We start from the raw sequence: 19,979 nt of genomic DNA, 5'->3' as shown, positions 1-19,979 counted from the left end.
AAAGACCGGCTTTTAATTGGCAAGAATGCAAGTCTAGTTTGTAAGAGATGAGAGAATATAAGCGACAGTATTTAAAATCCCTCAAAATTTCCTCAAATCTCATTCCATCCAGAAAATTTAGCCAATACAAGCAGGAAAGGGGACATCTGCACATCCCCATGCACAAACATGCCTGCACCTGGGCACTTAGAATCCAAAAGCAAGATCCTAAAACCCACCAGAGAAAATACAAAATAGTCAAAAATAATGCCTGGGTGGCTCGGTCGATTAAGCGTCTGCCTTCAGCTCAGATCATGATCCCGGAGTCCCAGGATTGAGCCCCATATCGGGGAGTCCGCTTCTCCTTTTGCCCCTCACCCCGCTCATGTTCTCTCTCTCTCAAATAAATAAAATCTTAAAAAAACATAACTCTTAGGCAAAATGTATACATGTGAAACACAGACATGAAAAGGAAATATATCAAATAAAGTGTATATATATATTGAGTTCTAGCTTTGATAAATGCAATCTAAAAAAAATAATTTTTCTCTATTCTACAGAGTTTTCTAACAGCTAGTCCTTCATTAAGTTCCCTTATACAGAAAAAAATAATTGTTGTTATTACAGAATTAGGCTAGGCCAGAATCTAATACCCCATAGTACTTATCGCAGATGTAGAAATCTGTGAAATAATATGTATATGTTAAGCCCTTTCAGGATGTTGGTTCAAAAAGTGCCCATGAAATATGGTTCAGGCTCAGCTTCATCATTTTTAACATCCAACCCAGGTAACTTCTCCTTCCGTGGTTGCTCTAATGCCTGGCACCTCAGTCATTTACAGAGCACATTCGCCCACATTATCCTAGCAGAGAGATCTTCAGGTAGTCCTGTGAAGTAGGCAGGAGAATTATCATTACCTATTTACCAAGAGGAACAGAAGTTTATAGAATGAACAAGTAAGAGGTAATGAAAATAGAACCACAGGGAAAAACTGTGGCACACTCAGCCTAGTGCTCTTTGGGGAAGTTACAGATAGGTTTGTGCCCTGCAACACATGGAATATTCCCCTTATGACGATCCATCACGGTATTTTCGCGATAGCTTTTGGGGTCATGCCCTTTAGTCCATCTTCTAAGTCCTTAAAACAGCATAGCTGTTTCTCACCAATATCTTTCATTAATCCATCTCCCTGGGTTAAGACTCCTTCTTTCAGAACATCTCTTCTTAGACAAGGATCAGAGATACACGAGCTGGGTTTCTGTCTATCAGTCCAAAGAGGAAAACCGCTAATACTTGGTAACTGACCTTCCAGCACACCATTGTTCTTTATTAACAAACACATCACCCTAAATAAGGCTTGCTTTCACTTAACAGTCAATCTGAGTTTAAGAGCTAGAACTTGAGGCACGGCCTCCCATTTGGTTACAGAAATTCTTTAGTCTCCCCCAGCTTGTCCTCTTTATCAGTTCTCATTGAAGTGATTTCTCACACAAAAATGAAATGGCATATTGTGTGAAATGATTATATCTTTTTTAATTCTTTTGTTCACTTCAATAGTGACTATTTGAGAAGATGCTAAAACGAGTTCTGATGGTGACAGGTAGAAGGTGGTAATTGAGATGCCATCAATGCATTCATTTTAAACCACTTGTAGAAACAGAGTGTTATTTAGTTGCATGGGTCTGAAATCCCCAAACACATACATCTGTTCTGAGACAATGACAGTTCTCCACATTAAGAGTGAAAATATTAAGCCCACAGAAGTCATTTTGGTTGTTTTGACAGAGCGGTGGGAGTGCTATGCCATTTCATTTCGCCCAGCCAAAGTAAAGGAAGGAAAGGTGGATGAGGTCATAGCCCAGGAGTGAGGTCACCAGCTAATCTGCCTTCATAGCAACAAAAGAAGTTTGACTGATGAAAAGGTGTCCCCAGGGTAGAAGTCAACATCCCTTTGTCTAAATGAGTCTTTCAGATCAGGAAAAAAATGTGTTGGCTAGCCTCTCTTAACATGCCCACAGTAGCATGTGACTAAGAGCACTTTAAAGTCTGTTGTGAGTGATAAAATGATTAACTGACCATTCAAACCCTAGAAAGGTCACATTAGCAGCCCCTCTCAGTGCTTCAGAGCCAAAGCAGTAGAGTGTGAAACTCAAATTCCACCAGGAGCCCAGAGAATGATTAAAGTCAGAAGTGATCTGTGGCTGCTTATAAATGAAGTCCGAGATTCCTAACATTATCAATAACATGGGGTAGATAAGATAATTGTGGGTGGCAAAAAAAGATAGTTAGATTTGCTTTTGGCTTTTTAATGAGCCAAGAAAAGCAGTTGGGCTAATGAAAATATTAGTTATTAGCTGTAAATTTTGGAAATGAATGCTGTTTTTAAGAGTTTAGGAGGCTGTCTGGTCATAAATATTTCAAAGAGCACACTATTAATTCAAGCCAATCAATAATACAGCATAACCCTCCAGCTATGTTACCAATGAGAAGAAATTTATTCACCAGTTTTATTCCCGCTGAAATCCATATCCAAAAGTTTGGGATTGATTATAGCAAGATAAGTTGTCTTCTTTTTATTAAAATATTAATAAAATAAAATATTATTTGTTACTCAAACATTTCTAAAGCAGTAACATGTTATGACTCTTTAATTCGTTGAGTGGATAACTGAATATTTACTGACATTTCTTGAAAACTTGCTATAAGCCCGCAGGAGAGGATCTGACATCATCACAGTGTGTTCTCCTTAACTTGACAGGAAGTCAACTTCAAGCAGATTGACTTGAATTGAGATCTCCTTTGAGAAGCCTAAGTGTCCAGTAAACTGCATTAGTATTTTTTTACTTGGAAAATACTCAAGTTCCAGTGGCTTCACCATCCTGTACTTTACTTTCTGAAAACCTGGCAATCCCATGTGGACTTCTGGTAGAATGAGCAATGCAAAGAGCTGGCTGGGACTTGGCATGTCCTTGTACTTCTGGGGACTGATGGACCTTACGACCACTGTTCTCTCGGGCACACCAACACCACCAGGCAAATTAGAAGCGCTGCTGTCAGACAAGCCACAGTCACACTCGCGGATAAAGAGGAGCTGGGTTTGGAACCAGTTTTTTGTTCTGGAAGAGTACACTGGAACTGACCCTTTGTATGTCGGCAAGGTAAGAATGGCCACACAGACAAATTATCAGGGTATCGAATATTGAAAGGGAATACAAATATGAACTGAATATGAGAGGTCACCTAGCCTGTGTCTGAGTCCTGAGAACAACTTTAACTAGTGGTATGTTTCTTGACAGCTAATTGAAATCTAATTTTGGCTTTGTCAGATACCAGTCAGAAAAGGAAAGATTTCTCTCCTTGTTCAAGCCTCTGTTCTAAGTGGGAGAAAACAAAGAATTGGATTTTGGAGGAAGAGCCTGGGACCCTGCAAGAGCCATTAGAGTCCCAAAAGAGGCAGCGGCAGCAGCTTTGGGGAATAACAGGATGGGGAAGAAAGAAACTGGAAAATGAAAAGGGGGAAGTAGAGGGGTTTTTCCCTTTGTTTTGTTTTGGGTTTTTGGGTTTTGTTTTATTTTGTTTTTCCCAAAGCACTTCCACAGGTATTGCCTGGGGCCTAAATTTAATGGGGGGGAGAAAAAAGATTGAAACATTCTTCATTTCAGAAGATCCTAGCATGTGCTTTAGAATAGTTGGAGACAATCAATGAATATATTTATAAACTTTACACTCGAATTCCCATGACTTATCTATCATCATTTCATTTTTAATCCAGGCTTTCTTGGGTGTTTACTTTATTTGGATGTTAATCAGAGACCATTTTGTGAAAGCAACCAAGTGAGAGAAAACGGGAAACAAGGACCTAATTAGAAAATAAATAATTCATTCAAATGATAACTTAAACACTTGTTTAGCACAGAGGTTAAGAATGTGGGTTTCAGAGTCAAACACATGTGGGTTCAAAACCCAGCTTTGCCAATTGCTTCCAGAACGACTCTGGACAGGACATCAAGCCCCGTTAGCCTGTTTCCTCAAACATCAAGTGGGGATAACAAGAAAACTATAACTTCTCAAAGAGTTGTCTGCATAAGCTCTTTTCTCAACTCCTAACCACTTCTGAATTCAGATCTGACTTCTGCCCACTGCATTAAAGTCGTGTTTTTAGTGCTCCCAAGGACCTCCCTACTACCAAATCTAATTTCATTTTATGGAACCGCCCAACATGGCCTCAGACGCTGGTGACCAGTCCCCCTTTGACTCACTTTCTTCTGCCTCGTGACCTTCACAAACCCGTTTTACCCTCCTTCCTTCTCAGCCCCTTTGCTGGTCCTCTCCCTCCACCTGACCCCATCTTTTAGTGGTCCAGCTTGTCAACTTTGCCCCAGGCCTCTTCTCTACCCACATTCATTCTCTGGATGGATTTGCCATCCCCGTGGTTTTAAACACCACCTCTAGGGGCGCCTGGGTGGCACAGCGGTTAAGCGTCTGCCTTCGGCTCAGGGCGTGATCCCGGCATTGTGGGATCGAGCCTCACATCAGGCTCCTCCGCTATGAGCCTGCTTCTTCCTCTCCCACTCCCCCTGCTTGTGTTCCCTCTCTCACTGGCTGTCTCTATCTCTGTCGAATAAATAAATAAAATCTTTTAAAAAATAAATAAATAAATAAACACCACCTCTAAACCAATGAATCCAAAGCCTCCATCTCTGGCTCAGGCCACTTGTCTGGGCTTCAGACTCATAAACCCTATCGCATATTTAACAGCTCCACATTTATGACTCAAAGCCCTCCCAAATGTAGCATATCCAGTAAGGAATTCTTGGTTTTCCTCCCAAACCAAGTCTGCCCCCCGTCTTCCCTATGTTATTTAGCACTGCCATCACTCAGTTTCTAAAATCAGAGACAAGGTGGTCATTCTTCCCTTTCTCTTGCCCCTCACATTCTCTCCACCTGCAAATTGTCAGTCCTTTGCCAAAATACCTCCCAAATCCTTCATTTCTCCCACCTCCACTTCCACTGATATCTCTCACCTGTGCAAACACCTGGACTCTCCACCAGTTTCTGCACTTCTACGCACACTTTCTTCCAATCCATTCTCCACACATGAGAGTAGACCATGTCACTCTGCTTATACCCTTCAATGTCCTCCCACTGTACTTTGAATCACCCAGACTCCACCCCACAGCTCCCAAGGACAATCTTCTCTGACCCAGCCTGCCTCCTGGCCTCCCACCACATCACATGCCACTCTTTCTTTCCCTTCCTCTCGTGTTCCAGGGACATAGCCTTCTGGTACTTCCTACAACTTGCCATGCTTTGCCTGATTGTTCCCCCATAATAAAATATTCTTCCTCTGGCTTCTCTCATGGTTGGCTTCTCCTCACTCTTTAGGGTTCATTTTGAATCTAGGTCTTCCTTGACCATTCTCTAAGGTTGGGCCCTCTGTTAAGAGTCTCTCACGGCCATGATTTTTTTCAGAGCTCTAATCACAACCTACAATATGTGATTCATTTTTTTATTTACATGAGTATTGTCTGAAGCCTTGGACTAGACTATAAGCTCAGTGAGGGCAAGGACAGTGCTTCCATTTTATCCCCAAGGCCTAACACAGCACCTGTCACATACAAGGTGCTCAAAAAGATATTTAATACCTCATGGTGTAAGGATTAAATAAGCTAACACATGTAAAGTGCTTAGCACAGGACTTGGTCCAGAGAAAGATCTTAATGATCATTACTCTGTAATAGTAGTAGTGATAGTGGCAGTAGCAGTAATAGTGATAGATAGGGATTTCACTATAGGAACTCGGCAGCTCAGTAACGCATGTAACCTGATGCAGCAGCAAATCTCCTAGCCTCAAAATCTGTGACTTCTCTTTGACTTCTTCCTTTCCTTCTCTCCCTCCCTCATGTACAACCAGTCACCACATCCCATCAATATCTCCTTGCCAGTTTCTCTCAGATTCACCTCATCCTCTCCAGGCTCTGCCAATACCGTGGTCCCTCTGCTCTTCATGATTAGATTAACTAAGCAGTGACTACCCATCTCCCTGTAAAAAGAATCTTCCCAGTCCTCCCCCAGGACTCAGGACACTCATCTCCTTGAAGCGCCCTTTCCATCATGTCACTCCTCTGATTAAGAAAGCACTGTAGCTCCAATGCTTACCAGAGCTCTTAGCATATAGTTCAAGGACTTGCAGAAAATGAGTCTTCCTCCCTTATCCAGCCCTCTCCTACGATTTCACAAATCTACTCCTGATCCCAGCCACACTGGTGTCCTTACTGGCCCTGATACACATACCACATCTGTCCCTACCACAGATGTGTACCCATGCTACTGCCCTGCCCAGGACACAATGTTACCACCTCTCTGTTCAATCACATTCCACCAGCTCAGGGCCTTAGCTTAAAAGCCATGTCCATCATGAACACATCTTCTATCTATTCAGAGTTCCAAAGACTTCTAACCACTCATTTTTTGTAAAATATTTCTTCCAACTAGACACACATGGCTACTGCCGAAATAAGTTTAAGAAAATACACTTATTTGTATTCAGTAATTGCTTTGTGTGCTTGTACAATTTAGAGCCCTCTTCCCTTCTCCCAAGGGTAGAAGCTGAGATGCCATCCTTAGCCTTCCCTACGCTTCCCCAACACCAAGTACCCAGCACAGGGCTGGACATACAACACTACAGAAAGGCGAAGGTATCTAATGTTTTACGGGGCTACCACAGGACTATGTGTCAGTCACAGTCATATAGAGCAGATCATGTAATCATCATAACAGTGCTGTAAGGTTAAGTGTGATTCCCACTTTTAGATAATTAGCCTATGGAACACAGCTCAGAGAGGTTATGCTTATTGCCCGAAGTTACAAAGAAGGTAACAGAAAATCTGACATTACAGCCACAGGCTTCCCTTTTCATTGCCCTGAGAAATACAATGAAGAATCAAAGGTGTTAGAGCACCAGGAATCCAACAAGCCCAACTGCTTCCTGATGTTGGGAACTTAGTTAGCTGTCTAGCACCTGTTCTCTAGTACTCATGATTAGTGTCCACCCTTTCCTAATTATCCCAACCCAGGACACAGAACACCCCGGGCATCTCTACAGCCATCGTATCCAGCCAACACTAAGCAGCCAGTGAAGTGGGGTGTTACTCCACATTATATAGTCACTTACCCAGGCACCTTCCTCCCTTACTTTATTTTGAAAGAGAATTCATCCACCTTTCATTCCCTCTCTCCCAGGGGCATTTAGCTTGTCACCTTGAGCTCTGAAAGATGTCTATTTAGAGAGCCTGCCTGAGTATTTGCTTATTTCAGAGGAGTATGGTAACAATTATCAGCTGTAATTGGTATGGCCTTATAAAATCCACACTGGGCTTTCCAGGGACAAGGCAGTGTCGAGTTAAAGTTAGATTATATTGACATATGCAAAGAGTGGGATGCAGAGAGCTTGTGCTTGGGCACGAAGCTGTGGTTCCAAGGCATGCTGAGGTTAACAGCTACATGGAAGCTGTCTAGCAGCAAAGTACAAGCACTACCGTGCTCCTGGAATTGTACAAGGCACTATGAAAGATGACAAGAAGAGTGAAAATCACCCTTGTTTTTAAAATATTAAATCAACTAAGATTTTTCATAATCTACCTGGACTTCCCACCCTTCACTACTCCTTTGGCTGAAGATCTTATAAACTAAAGCATTATTAGCATTAGCAGGATATCCACCTATCTTATTCTGTCTAGATTTTGGGAGGAAGAATGTTTTCCCAAGTAGTACATAACCATGTGCTGCCAACCCCATTCCAGAAGCTCCTTACCTTCCTCTGAAGAGCTGGTAGTCAGTGTTAGTTGAATGAAATACAGATAAGTTATAAAACACATTTTTATTACACTGCCAATTTGCTGAGTGACTTAAGGGAAAGCTAGCAATGCCTCGCGTTTGCAATTGTCATGACCAAATGTGTATTCTACGGCTGGTGAACCCTAATATTAAATGCACATTACCATGCTGGTTATTAAGCTAGTCTCTCAGCTCTGTATTCACCTTCCCACACTCCCCGTGGTGATGTCAGTCAGGACTGGGACTCTGTGAGCCACAGTTTCTCCTTTTTGGACCAGCTCCCCATTGGGTTCCGACAGTAGAATGTACTAGAGGGAGAACCAGAGGCAGGAGGAGGGAGAAGGGACTTGTTCCTGTTACCTAGCCAACAGGTGGTTCCAGTTCCTGGATCCTCCCCACACTCCCAGCACCAGCCTCATCACATCCCCTCAGAGAAATCAGCACAACTGGACGGCAGCCTCTTCTCAGAAATCTTAGTATGAAGTCTGAGAGAAGTGGGTGCTGGGGGCGCCTCCTCCAAGCTCCTGAAGCCCCAGCCCCAGGCGACAGCACTCCCTCTTCAGAGGCCTCAGGCCCAGCCTCCTCCAAACATCTAGATTCCAGGAGCCTCATGTGCTGCCCTCTGCCGCCAGCCAGAGGGACACTAGCTGTTCCCTGGACTTTCTAACCCTCCAAAACTTCAGTGTTCCCTTTTTGCCTTTCCAATTCTCCGTATTAAATTTGCTCTGCTAAAATAACTGGCTTAGGTTTTGTTCCCTGACTGGATCCTGAAATGATACAATTATATTCCTCAGAAAACAATTCTGTGTAAGCAGATTCTGGTCCCTTTCATACCTGGTCCCCATTTGTTCCTGTTCATAAAAGGCGTATCATGCTTCTCTGTGGATGTCCTCTCGCCCCCTCCTCCCTCCCTTCTCTCCTTCTTGCACATGGGCTCACAAACACACACACAGAAGCTATCTGAAAGATGCGTGCCAGCTCTTTTAAAACAAAGGTAACATTTTACAAAAAGCTTTTAACCCTAATCCTATACCCTAAATCACTCACTCCATACAATTTTACTGAGCATTTGCTACATGTGAGAATCCACAGGAAGATGAAAGCGACATGGTTCCTGCCTTCAAGGAACTTACCACCCAGAGAATTCCTCACATTCTTCTCCTAATACAGACAAAAACAAAGATAACAAATCTGATGTTCAGCCCAGGTTCCACTGGCATCAGCCAGCTGGATGGCTCCTGAGGAGCCAGGACCTCTGCAGCAGCAACGATTTTAGCCTTCTGTTATTTATTAAGCACCTTCCATAGGCAGAATACTCACCTAAGTTTGGCCTGTGATAACAGTAAGTACGCTTAGTCTTTTTAAGAACAACAGGACAGGGGCGCCTGGGTGGCACAGCGGTTAAGCGTCTGCCTTCGGCTCAGGGCGTGATCCCGGCGTTATGGGATCGAGCCCCACATCAGGCTCCTCCGCTATGAGCCTGCTTCTTCCTCTCCCACTCCCCCTGCTTGTGTTCCCTCTCTCGCTGGCTGTCTCTATCTCTGTCAAATAAATAAAATCTTTAAAAAAAAAAAAAAAAAAAAGAACAACAGGACAAAGCGTTTTAGATAATAAATAGAATACCTCAAAATAGTCCTGGGTACTTTATGTCAACTTCTATTCTGTTTTCTTCCCCCTAAATAATCTGCCATGCCCTAAATGAACCTATTTCATTATAAGTAAAAGTTCTATGCCACATGCCTTAAGATTACATGTCTTGAAATACACAGCATTTTTCTTTTAATTAAAAAAGCCTAGGGCACCTAGGTGGCTCAGTCCGTTGAGCGTCTGATTCTTGGTTTTGGCTCAGGTTGTGATCTCATGGTTAGTGACATCAAGTCCTGCTGGCTCCAAGCTCAGCGAGGAGTCAGCTTGAGATTCTCTCCCTCCTCCCTGTGCACACTCTACCTCTCTCAAATAAATCAATAAATCTTAAAAAAAAAAAAAAATCCTGAGATTCTTATCCTCTTCCTCCTAATCCCATTCCTTTTCCTGGAAACACAGTTCCAGATGGAATGGATTTTCATGTCTTTATGACCAGGTCCCAATAAAATGGCTTTCTATTCTACACAATAAGAGCTGGGCACCTCTGGTATTTTTAACTGCATAAGTAGAAGATTTGGATTGCAAAAAATAATAATTATGTATGTGGAAAGAGGAAATGTAAAAATTTCATAGTCTAAATAGACTTCTTTAAGTAGAAAAAAAAATCCACTAGCTATTTTTTTTCAGTCAATGTTATGCTCTTATTTCCCCTTCCTAGGTAAGACACAGCTGAATTCCTCTAGGCGGCAAAATCGCTGCCTGCGTGATTTGGCCATGAGTCAATCTGAGATCAACTCAAAGGCAGACACAACCTCCAAACCCATCCTTGTCTGAGGATGCTGTGAATACAATTTCAGGTGTCCTCTTGGTGTCTGTGCCATTTAATCCTCAGAGTACCAATTTCCTAACAATGCTTCAGGCAGCCTTCTGCAGCTTTCCCCGTTACACTATGCATAATAAAACAGCCAACAGGTTGCTTGTGCGTCTCTGCTACTCCTGAAGGCTGGAAGGGAGCAGAGAAGAGCTGGGCATGTTAATACTGTTTTCTCTATGCATATCACTATCATTATTATCATCATCATAATCGGCCCCATTTATAGCGTTCCTATTATGGGAAAGACCTATTATGTGCTAGGTGCTTTACATACATTAATTTCTAATGATCCCAACAACCCTTCAAAAGAATTAATGGTGTTCTCCACATTTTATAATATTAGAAACTTGAGGGTAATAAACATTCAATACTTTGTCAACGCCCCTCAACTTATAACTGACATCGTGTTTTAGGCCAGATACGTCTGCCCCCACTAGCCAGATAAAAGCATGTCCCTAACTCAATCATCGACATATAGATTTCAGTGATTCAATTACAAGCCCAGGAACTGGTCCCACCAAAGAGAGATACACTGATGCAAATACCAACAACCAGCCGTTAAATCCATTCTGACACCCGAAACACAGGCACGCATACATAGTCCTACTGATTGAAATTACTGAATTGGGACCACAGAATCAGAGAGTTGCAGGAGTCCCTGGAGGTCATTTACAATTTCCAGAAGAGTGGCCATAGCCTATTTATTAATTAGTCCATCAGTTTTTTCATGCAACTTGAATTATCACAAGGTTTTTGAAACTCCAAGATTTAATTTATGTCAAATACTTATTTTAAAATGTTAGGTTTGTCCATTTTTTTTTTCTTAAGCGGAAATGCTAGATTAGACTTGCTCCTATTCTCATGTTGGGGGCCTAACTTCCCAGAACTCCTGTTTTCCATACTTCTCGGGGAAAGGAACCTAACAATACAGTAGTAAGTTCAGGATACTGACTATGATGTGGAAAAACTTTACTTATTCATCAATCTATATGTGGTCTTTGATACAATCATGTTTGATGTATATTAATTCTTTGTAGACCAACATTTTAAACATTAGAGTGAAAAAAAACTCTTCCTGTTTGAAAGAAGGTCATAAGTTTGGACCAAACTGAAAACCAATTTATTTCCAACACCTGTTCATATCCATAATGAGATTTCGGGCTTTGTTTTGTTTTGTTTTTTTCCCTAGCTTCATTCTGACATGGACAGGGGAGATGGATCCATCAAATACATCCTCTCAGGAGAAGGTGCAGGTGTCGTGTTTACCATCGATGACACCACGGGAGACATTCATGCCATTCAGAGGCTTGATCGAGAGGAAAGGGCCCAGTACACTTTAAGGGCTCAAGCCCTAGACAGGCGGACAGGCAGACCAATGGAGCCAGAGTCAGAGTTCATCATCAAAATCCAAGACATCAATGACAATGAGCCCAAGTTCCTGGATGGACCTTATGTCGCCACTGTGCCAGAAATGTCACCAGTGGGTAAGGTGGAGAGTCACTGATTCTCACAGACAGCAGTTCTTCTACAGAAGATCCTCCTCTCTATACACAAAGAAAGAGAGAATGTGCAGAAGAGCTCACAAATTATAAAACTGGACCAAAAATGACAACCAAGTCCCTAGGCAGGAAACTACTTAGTGAACTCAGCCATAATAAAAAATAATAGTAATAATAAGCCTAGCATTGTTATGCAGTTCTGATTCTTAAAAGATAGAACATAGATAGATAAATGTTTGATTCATAAGGGAGAAGTATTTTGGTATTATCAAAAGAGCAATGAAGAACGCAAAGGCTGTGTTGTTCTTACTGGTTACTAAGAATTTAAAACACAAATAACTCCTGTCTCACTAGAGAGGCACAAATTAGGAGCTATGGAAGCTTGACCTCAAAAAGGGTTCTCCCAAGGAAGCAAACATAACAATTGCAAATGCGTTGACTGTCTATTCAGCATTGCTTCCAGCCTTTAGCAATTCAACTTGAACAGGTTTCCACCATCTCTCTTCCTCAGGGACCTCTGTTATCCAGGTGACAGCCACAGATGCTGATGATCCAACCTACGGCAACAGTGCCCGGGTGGTGTACAGCATTCTCCAGGGCCAGCCATATTTTTCCGTGGACTCCAAAACAGGTATTTGATGCACGGCGTCAGCGGTGGTTGCTTTATTCCCTACTAATTCATAACTGCTATTTATGACAAACCCAACTCTCCTTTTCAAGGACTCTCAAGGGACTGTATTATCAAAAGAAGATTGTTCCAAGCTTTAGGATTAAGACAGCAAACTAGCACTGCCCTGGTGGGTAAGAGCAGCACTATGTCTAGACAGTGTACAGACTCTGACTGGAGAGGCCAAAAGGCCTGCCTACACAAAGGGACAGCCTCACTAGCCTTCAATAACTCCTACAGTTGCATTTATTCCCAGGGATTGTCTTTTATCACTCCAAGAAGACCTGAGAGGATTGACACATCAACCTGGGCTCGCTAGAGAATTAGGATCATTGATTTGGAAACTATGAAGAGTCGTAGGGGAAACATCCAGTCCATTACCAGTCACTTAACAAATAAGGAAATTGGGAATTGAGACCTAACAAAGTGCTCTATTTGTAGATATGTCCCCTGACTTTTGATCTAATGTTCTTCCCACTGAACCACCCTGTACTAAGTAGAGAACACGGCCGGAATAAATGGATGCCAGGACACACAGATTTTATTGAGGGGGGAAAGCGCAGAGCATGGTATGTGGCCCCCAAAAAGGGAGGTGCTGAATGGGAAGCTCTCGCAGAGAGGACAGCTTAAGGAACTGGATGGCTAAGAAGGAATGTGGCAAAAAAGGACAAATTGACAGAAGTTTGGCTGTGTTTGTTTCTTTCAAAGAGTTTTACCTGAGAGCTTTGACTACAGAATTTATTGTTATTATCCTGCACTTGTGCCAAGCTTTCTTCCTTCTAAAATACTTTCATAGGGGGCCTGGGTAGCTCAGTTGTTAAGCGTCTGCCTTCGGCTCAGGTCATGATCCCAGTGTTCTGGGATTGAGCCCCGCATCAGGCTCCCTGCTCAGCGGGAAGCCTGCTTCTCCCTTTCCCACTCCCCCTGCTTGTGTTCCCTCTCTCTTGTCTCTCTGTCAAATAAATAAATAAAATCTTAAAAAAAATAAAATAAAATACTTTCACAGACATTACCCTATTTGAGCCTCCCATTATTCTTGTGAACCTGTGAAATACATGGGAGTACTGTTATTCCCATTTTATGCACAGGAAAACTGAAGACCTAAGAGTAACTAACAAGGAACTTGAGCAAAAACACTTACAGTCAGAGGTAAAGTAAGTGGTTAACACTCAAAGTCACCTCTCCATTTGAAAGAAAAAAATATATTTCTAATAGCAACCTGATAGAATTTTTTTTCCGAAAGTCCTAAGGGGAGCCAGGCATTCAGAAAATTATATCATAAAAGCAGAAAGTGAGGGAGTGTAAATTAGTAGGAGGAAAGAAAAAAGGTTGCAGTGAGGGACTTCTATAAAACAGTAACTTTAACAATTCGACGGGGGGGGGGGGGGGGACAGAAAGTGGAGGGGGATGCCCACAGGGAAGAAAAATACAGACAGGAAGAGGGTAATGTGTCCTTTATATCCTAAGAGGAAACTTACATTATTTTGACAGCTCCCAGGGGGCATCTTTAGTGTTAAGGTCAAAAATACATGAAAAGATAGTTATTGCTGTGCCCATAGGGCATTTAAAAAAGGAGAATGCTGCATATTTCACTTTAGAATGTTGTTACTATAATGCAATATATACACTATAAGAGTAAACTGGAGACAGGTTTGTGGTTCCCAATCTCTTCTCTTTGCATGCAAAAAGTCTATTTAGCCAAGGGTCATGCTGTAAACTTGCAGTAAACAAGCCTTTAATCTTTGCCTAGAGTTGTAGAGAAGTCAACTTTTCTACGTAGCAGGGCTAAAAGGGAGACAAAACATTACAGCACATCCTTGGCAGGATCAAAACAACGCATTTCACTGGATTTTGTTTTAGACCCCTCTTCTTAAATTAAACTGTATCATCACACTGTGATGCTGCTACTTCCTGTCTGGGGGAGTTTATCCCTTATGCCATTCAACAGAGCCTCTTTCATGTCCCAGCTCATGGAAATCAGTGAAGCACAGAGGTAAGCACAACTAACAAAACTCAATGAATATATAACAACAGGAAAATGGAATCAGAATTCCAGCCCTGCTTACAGGTATTGGGGAGGCAGGGAAAAGCAGACTAGGAGTAAGCTGCCTCAAGAAAACTCATTCACACTACAAGGGCTCTAGAGGCTAAAGAAAGAGCGGGCCGAAAGAGAATTATCTAAAATCACATTTGCAGACATACAAGGCTTTGTTTCCGGGACCGAAGCCCCAGTTTTCTTTGGCACAACAGAAACCCTTGAAATCGGCCCAGACTGCTAGTTCCTAACTCTGTTCAAGAACCACTGCTGCCACCTGCTGTTCTCACTCGCTAACGTCGCCAAAGGAAATCGGCCCTCAGCTCTTCCTGCCAGAATAGTGTTCACTCGCCATTTGTTTAAGCACAGCACTGTTTTGAAGCTAGAATTGACCTCAAGTTTAAGATACAGATGATTTGCATCTCAACTCTAGATATTAACCATGAACAAGGGAGAAACCTAGAAGCCAATCTTAAACACTGGATTTGTGGGTTTGTTTTTAAAAATAGTCTTTTCTATCCTGCAGGTGTAATTAGGACAGCACTCATGAACATGGACCGAGAAGCCAAAGAATACTATGAAGTGATTATCCAAGCCAAGGACATGGGAGGGCAGCTTGGAGGATTAGCTGGGACCACAACAGTCAACATCACCCTCTCCGATGTCAATGATAACCCACCCCGCTTTCCCCAAAGTGAGTACCTAACCAATGAGAGTATAGATCTTAGGCCAGAGGGATGTACCTATTACAGAGGAGGAAGAAAAAGTCCGGCCTGAGTTCCTATTTAAGTTCAGTTATCCATGGGTTCCCTTCCTACATTTATCATGCAATTCTCATATCACCATTTCCCAAGTCCCAACATCCCATAGCACTGAGCCAGTGTTTCTCACTTCTTTCATAATCACCTCTCTCTGGAGTTCTTGTAGACTTTCTTTTTTTCCCTTGATCTCCACATCCCGCACCCCCCCCATAAAATTAAATACTAAGGAATAAGATTTTGTTGGGTAGGGCTCAACTTTAGAGAGCCACAGACCATTGTAGCATCTAAGATTTCTGTTCCTATCCCCCCCTCCCCCAAACTGGTATTTGTTCCCTAGGAGACCATACTGTCCTGTTGAGAACGCACACAGAGAAAATAAGCCAACCTGAAGGTAAATACATAGTGGTCCATCCGACTACCTTAACCAGTCAATTCACAGGAGTACCAACCACCTGCTTTCTAATGGCACTGGGAATGAGGGATACAAGATGCTTGAAACCCAGTCCCTGCCCCTGTGAAGCTTCAAATCCAGCTGGGGAGTACATATTCTACACTAATCAAAAGTTAACCAAGAAGTAGCATTTGCTGTACCACTTGAGTAGGGCAGAATGAAACTTCCAAAATAAACTAAGATGAATGAAGGCTTCATCAAAGGATGACACTTTAACAGGGGACTAAAAAATATAAAAGATTTAAATAGGAAACAAGAAAAACATTCCAGAAGGGGGAAGCCACTCATTCATTCAAAAAATATTTGTTTCGGGCAATATCTGGATATGGCATATAGAGCAGTGTACAAAACAAACAAAATCTCTGCTCTCCTAGAGCTCATTCGAATAGAACCTGCATATAAGGAAAAATATGCATCTACAGTATAAAGACCTGGAAATAAAGCAGCAAATGTGACTTTATGTTCAAAGACCCCCTAAAAATGGAGACCTGCTCTTTAGTGTTAAATGTGTTATATGTCTAAATATTTCTATATTCTGAATGTGTTAGATTTCTAAAGGAAGTCACTGAAAAGTTTCTGAGCAAGACAGAGACTTAAAGGAAGGCTAATCTGACAGCCATGTACAGGATGAGCCGGCAGGAGTGGAGACCAGAAGCTGGGGTATCCATCAAGGAGGCTTTTAGAATGGTTGAGATTTGAACTGATAAGCACTTAAGGAAACAGTAGAAAGAGTGCAGTGGGACAAATAAGAAAACATGGATTTCTGCCTCCTGATTTCTTGGCTGAAGGAACCACAGCAGAGGGTGGAGTCAAAGATGACTATGATGTTTTAAGTCTGGGTGACAGAGAGAACTGTAGTACTGAAAGAAATAGAGGATGCATAATGGAACTAGTGGCAGGGAAAAAGGAAGACAAATTCAGATTTGAATATGAAGGGACAGCAGGACAATCTGATTGAATGTCCTTAAAGAAGGTGGAAATATAGAGCTATCTATACCTGTGGAATGGAGCCCAGGAATGAAGAAGTGAATGTGAGAATCAGATGCCTAAAGAAAGCAGTTGGAGAAACGAGACTAACAGACACAATTTCAGGTGAAAGACCTGACCAGGAGAATCAGATTAAAAAAGGAGAAAGAACGAAAGAAAGAAAGAAAGAAAGAAAGAAAGAAAAGAAAGAAAGAAAGAAAGAAAGAAAGAAAGAAAGAAAGAAAGAAAGAAAGAAAGAAAGAAGGAAAGAGAGAGAGAGAGAGAGAGAGAGAGAGAGAGAGAAAGAAAGAAAGAAAGAAAGAAAGAAAGAAAGAAAGAAAGAAAGAAAAAGAAAAGAAACAAACACAGGGTCAAACCAGACTATCAGCTGAACAGCTATATTTTGAGTCAGCCAGACCAAGTGAGTCATCTCTTTTATCTACACAGACAGGAAGGAAATTCAAATATTCTCATAAAACTGGTATACACAAAGACCCCATGATATTTCATGAAACAAAAAGGCAGAATACTAGGTTAGCATTTCACAAATGGTGCAACGAAGCAGGCTACTAAGCTGATCAGTCCTAGAGTGCAGCAGTGCATCATGGAACCATTAGTGAAATGCCATGTGGATTGGTTTCTTACTTTCTGTGGGTTCCATCTTTATTACTTCATGAATGGCTCACACTGCACACACTGTAGACTACAAATTCTTGAACATCCTTGAACTACCCTATTTGGCTTTTTAAAATTGACACTCGACAGTATCTCTGATGAAGACAGAAAGGGCAAAAGCAGCAAGTTATTACATAGCTTGTTTAAGTACGTGGATTTAGACAAACTGCAGGAAAGTCATATCACCCCAAACATGACAACTTCACAACAGCATAACACAACACAATCCTGCCCTACAAACCAACATCTTAACACCCACTCCTAAGCAAACATTTCGAGTTGCCACTTTTTCAAAGTAATAGGAAATCTAGCATAGAGCAGAAGCAAGGACTGTGTTGCACAGAAGACAAAATGTAAATGTATAAAAGTAATCTGCCTGCAAGCATTCTTTGCGCATCATCTCTCCTTCCTCTAAAATCATAATTATTTTTGGACTTTTAAAACATTGTCTTTATCTCACCATTAAATATCTCCTCATCTGTTTGCTAAAACAAAGTTTAAATGATCTCACTATTCCATAAACCTACCTTGGATAAACACTCTGCCTTATTAATCTTCTGACTGCTCATTTTAAAAATTCAATTTTCCTTCCTTTTTATAAATATTACCATAACTGATCATGGGATGTTGGCAAAATGACACTCCTACTATTTTATATTGGACAAACTTAGTTACCTTTAACTGAACCAAATTTAATGGAATATCAAGATCTCAGGCTATTTATTTCTAATATAATGCATCACATGTAGAAATTTTTTGTATATGCTTTTTTAAACACAGAATACAGTTTTCCTGGTGTGGGAAAGATACTTGTTTATTTTTCCCAAAAGTTCTGCAATAGCAAAGTCTAATCCATCAACAACTTTGGAAGAGAATGGAAAGAGATCATGAAATCCAAGTGCCTGCCAGCTTAGTACAGACATTAGCAGTTTCCTGGCTCGTACGTGCAAAGGACAGGCATTACTTCTTCACCTGTGCAAGGGAGGGTGCTGTGAGTTGGTTGGGTGCTGTCAACCTCCCCAAATCTTCATGAAACTCAAGCCCTCACATCCTAGGCTTCCCTGTAGCTTACAATACATACTAGAATAAAAGATACCATGAACATATTGAAAATGTGATCGTGTGATTTTCTTTGTTATTTAGTCAGTCACGTTTTGATTGACAAAATAATGAAGAACGTCAAAAAGTTGAGCCCCAGAGAAGGTAAGTGAGCGAAGACTCTGAGCCTCTGTGGAGATGAAAAGGAACTAAATAAATTGTGAAGCTGAGAAAGAGAACGTTACTAACTCTGAGATTCTTATATTTGTGAGAACTTTTGGGGTATTCTATTCTGGAATAAGAGAAGAAACAACAGAGATTTCCACTGGGCAGAACCAAGTGCAAGGACACACTGATGGACAACACATGGAGCTGGTGGGAGCTTGCTCTCTGCAATATTCCTCCTTTACAGATCACTGATCACCATTAAACTTGGGCAGGTGGCCAAAGAAATGGAAACTCCATGCACTGGCTTGGCTACTAAGAAAAATATGGGCATTTAAAATTTGAACAGAATAAATATGTACTTTGCAATCACAATGTTTTTTTCTTTCTCAGAAGGAATTAAAAGTTGGGGAAATAGTTCATTAGGAAGGACTGAAAGACTGGAAAGCAAGGTAACTCCTTCCAGATAAGAAATATTTTTGTTTTTATTCTGTCCTATTCTTAGGATTAGGTCAAGCTATTTTGGCCCCTCCTTATCAAACATCCAGTATAGGCTAAGACCTCATACTGTCTGCTCAGCCTCTTTGGATCTCAGTTTTTCTTCTGTAAAACTCAAGTTTTAATTCTTGAACCAGGAGAAAGACGTCTTTTCCGGCATGCCTGGTATGATTTGATACTGCCTAGGCATTTTTTACAGCAACAGATGACAAGAATGCATGTTGTGATCTTTCTTCACAGAACATTATCAGATGAGTGTGCTGGAATCGGCTCCAGTTAGCTCCACTGTGGGTAGAGTGTTTGCCAAGGACTTGGATGAAGGAATCAATGCAGAGATGAAATACACCATTGTGGATGGAGATGGTGCAGATGCCTTTGACATTAACACAGATCCCAATTTCCAAGTTGGAATCATAACTGTGAAGAAGGTAATCCATCTCCTCTTTCCAAATCATGTTAACAGAGGCTTTGAATATATATGAGATGTTAGTAAGGGCTGTTGTACTATTAATACATATTGCTTCAAATCCTTTGATAAACATTCTTTCCATTTCTTAAAAAAAAAAAAACTCTTACTCCTTTTGCTTACATGTAAACACTGGCTGTGTCATCACTTTACAGAGAGGGTACCACGTCATGATAAAAATATATTATAAATATGTCCTTTCTCCTAGCTCACTACTTAACCACTTAAAAAACTATTGTAGCTTAATTCACTAATGATGTTAATGACTCGATCAATATTTGCAGTTGAATAGCATTCATTTTTTACTATAGTGTACCACGAATAACAATAAAGCAAGCTATAATATTATTTATGGATCAATAAATAATGTGCAGAGATTTTTTAATTGCTACTAGAAGATCCATAGATGCTAATTAGACTTGGAAAAGCTTTATCAAACATAGCTGCTGAGTTGTATTATCACTTGAAACTCCTTTGCTTCATAA

At 41.2% G+C, this 19,979-nt stretch overlaps 1 protein-coding gene across 1 annotated transcript in view; it reads left to right on the top strand.

Annotated features, from left to right (window-relative positions):
- The first annotated feature begins 2,740 nt into the window (after positions 1–2,740).
- The window catches only part of CDH20 (cadherin 20), a 49,895-nt gene continuing 32,656 nt past the window's right edge, over positions 2,741–19,979 (top strand). The window contains exons 1-5 of the mRNA XM_045790208.2: positions 2,741–3,137; positions 11,463–11,757; positions 12,284–12,403; positions 15,001–15,168; positions 19,269–19,456. Coding sequence (XP_045646164.1) covers positions 2,892–3,137; positions 11,463–11,757; positions 12,284–12,403; positions 15,001–15,168; positions 19,269–19,456 — 1,017 coding nt within the window. The 5' untranslated portion in view covers positions 2,741–2,891. The remainder of the gene's footprint in view (positions 3,138–11,462; positions 11,758–12,283; positions 12,404–15,000; positions 15,169–19,268; positions 19,457–19,979) is intronic.

Source organism: Ursus americanus, chromosome 19, assembly GCF_024610735.1.
Source record: "Ursus americanus isolate L20-20 chromosome 19, mUrsAme1.1.p, whole genome shotgun sequence".
NCBI lineage: Eukaryota > Metazoa > Chordata > Mammalia > Carnivora > Ursidae > Ursus > Ursus americanus.
Note: the sequence above shows the minus strand (reverse complement) of the source record. Positions and strands in the feature narration are given on the sequence as shown.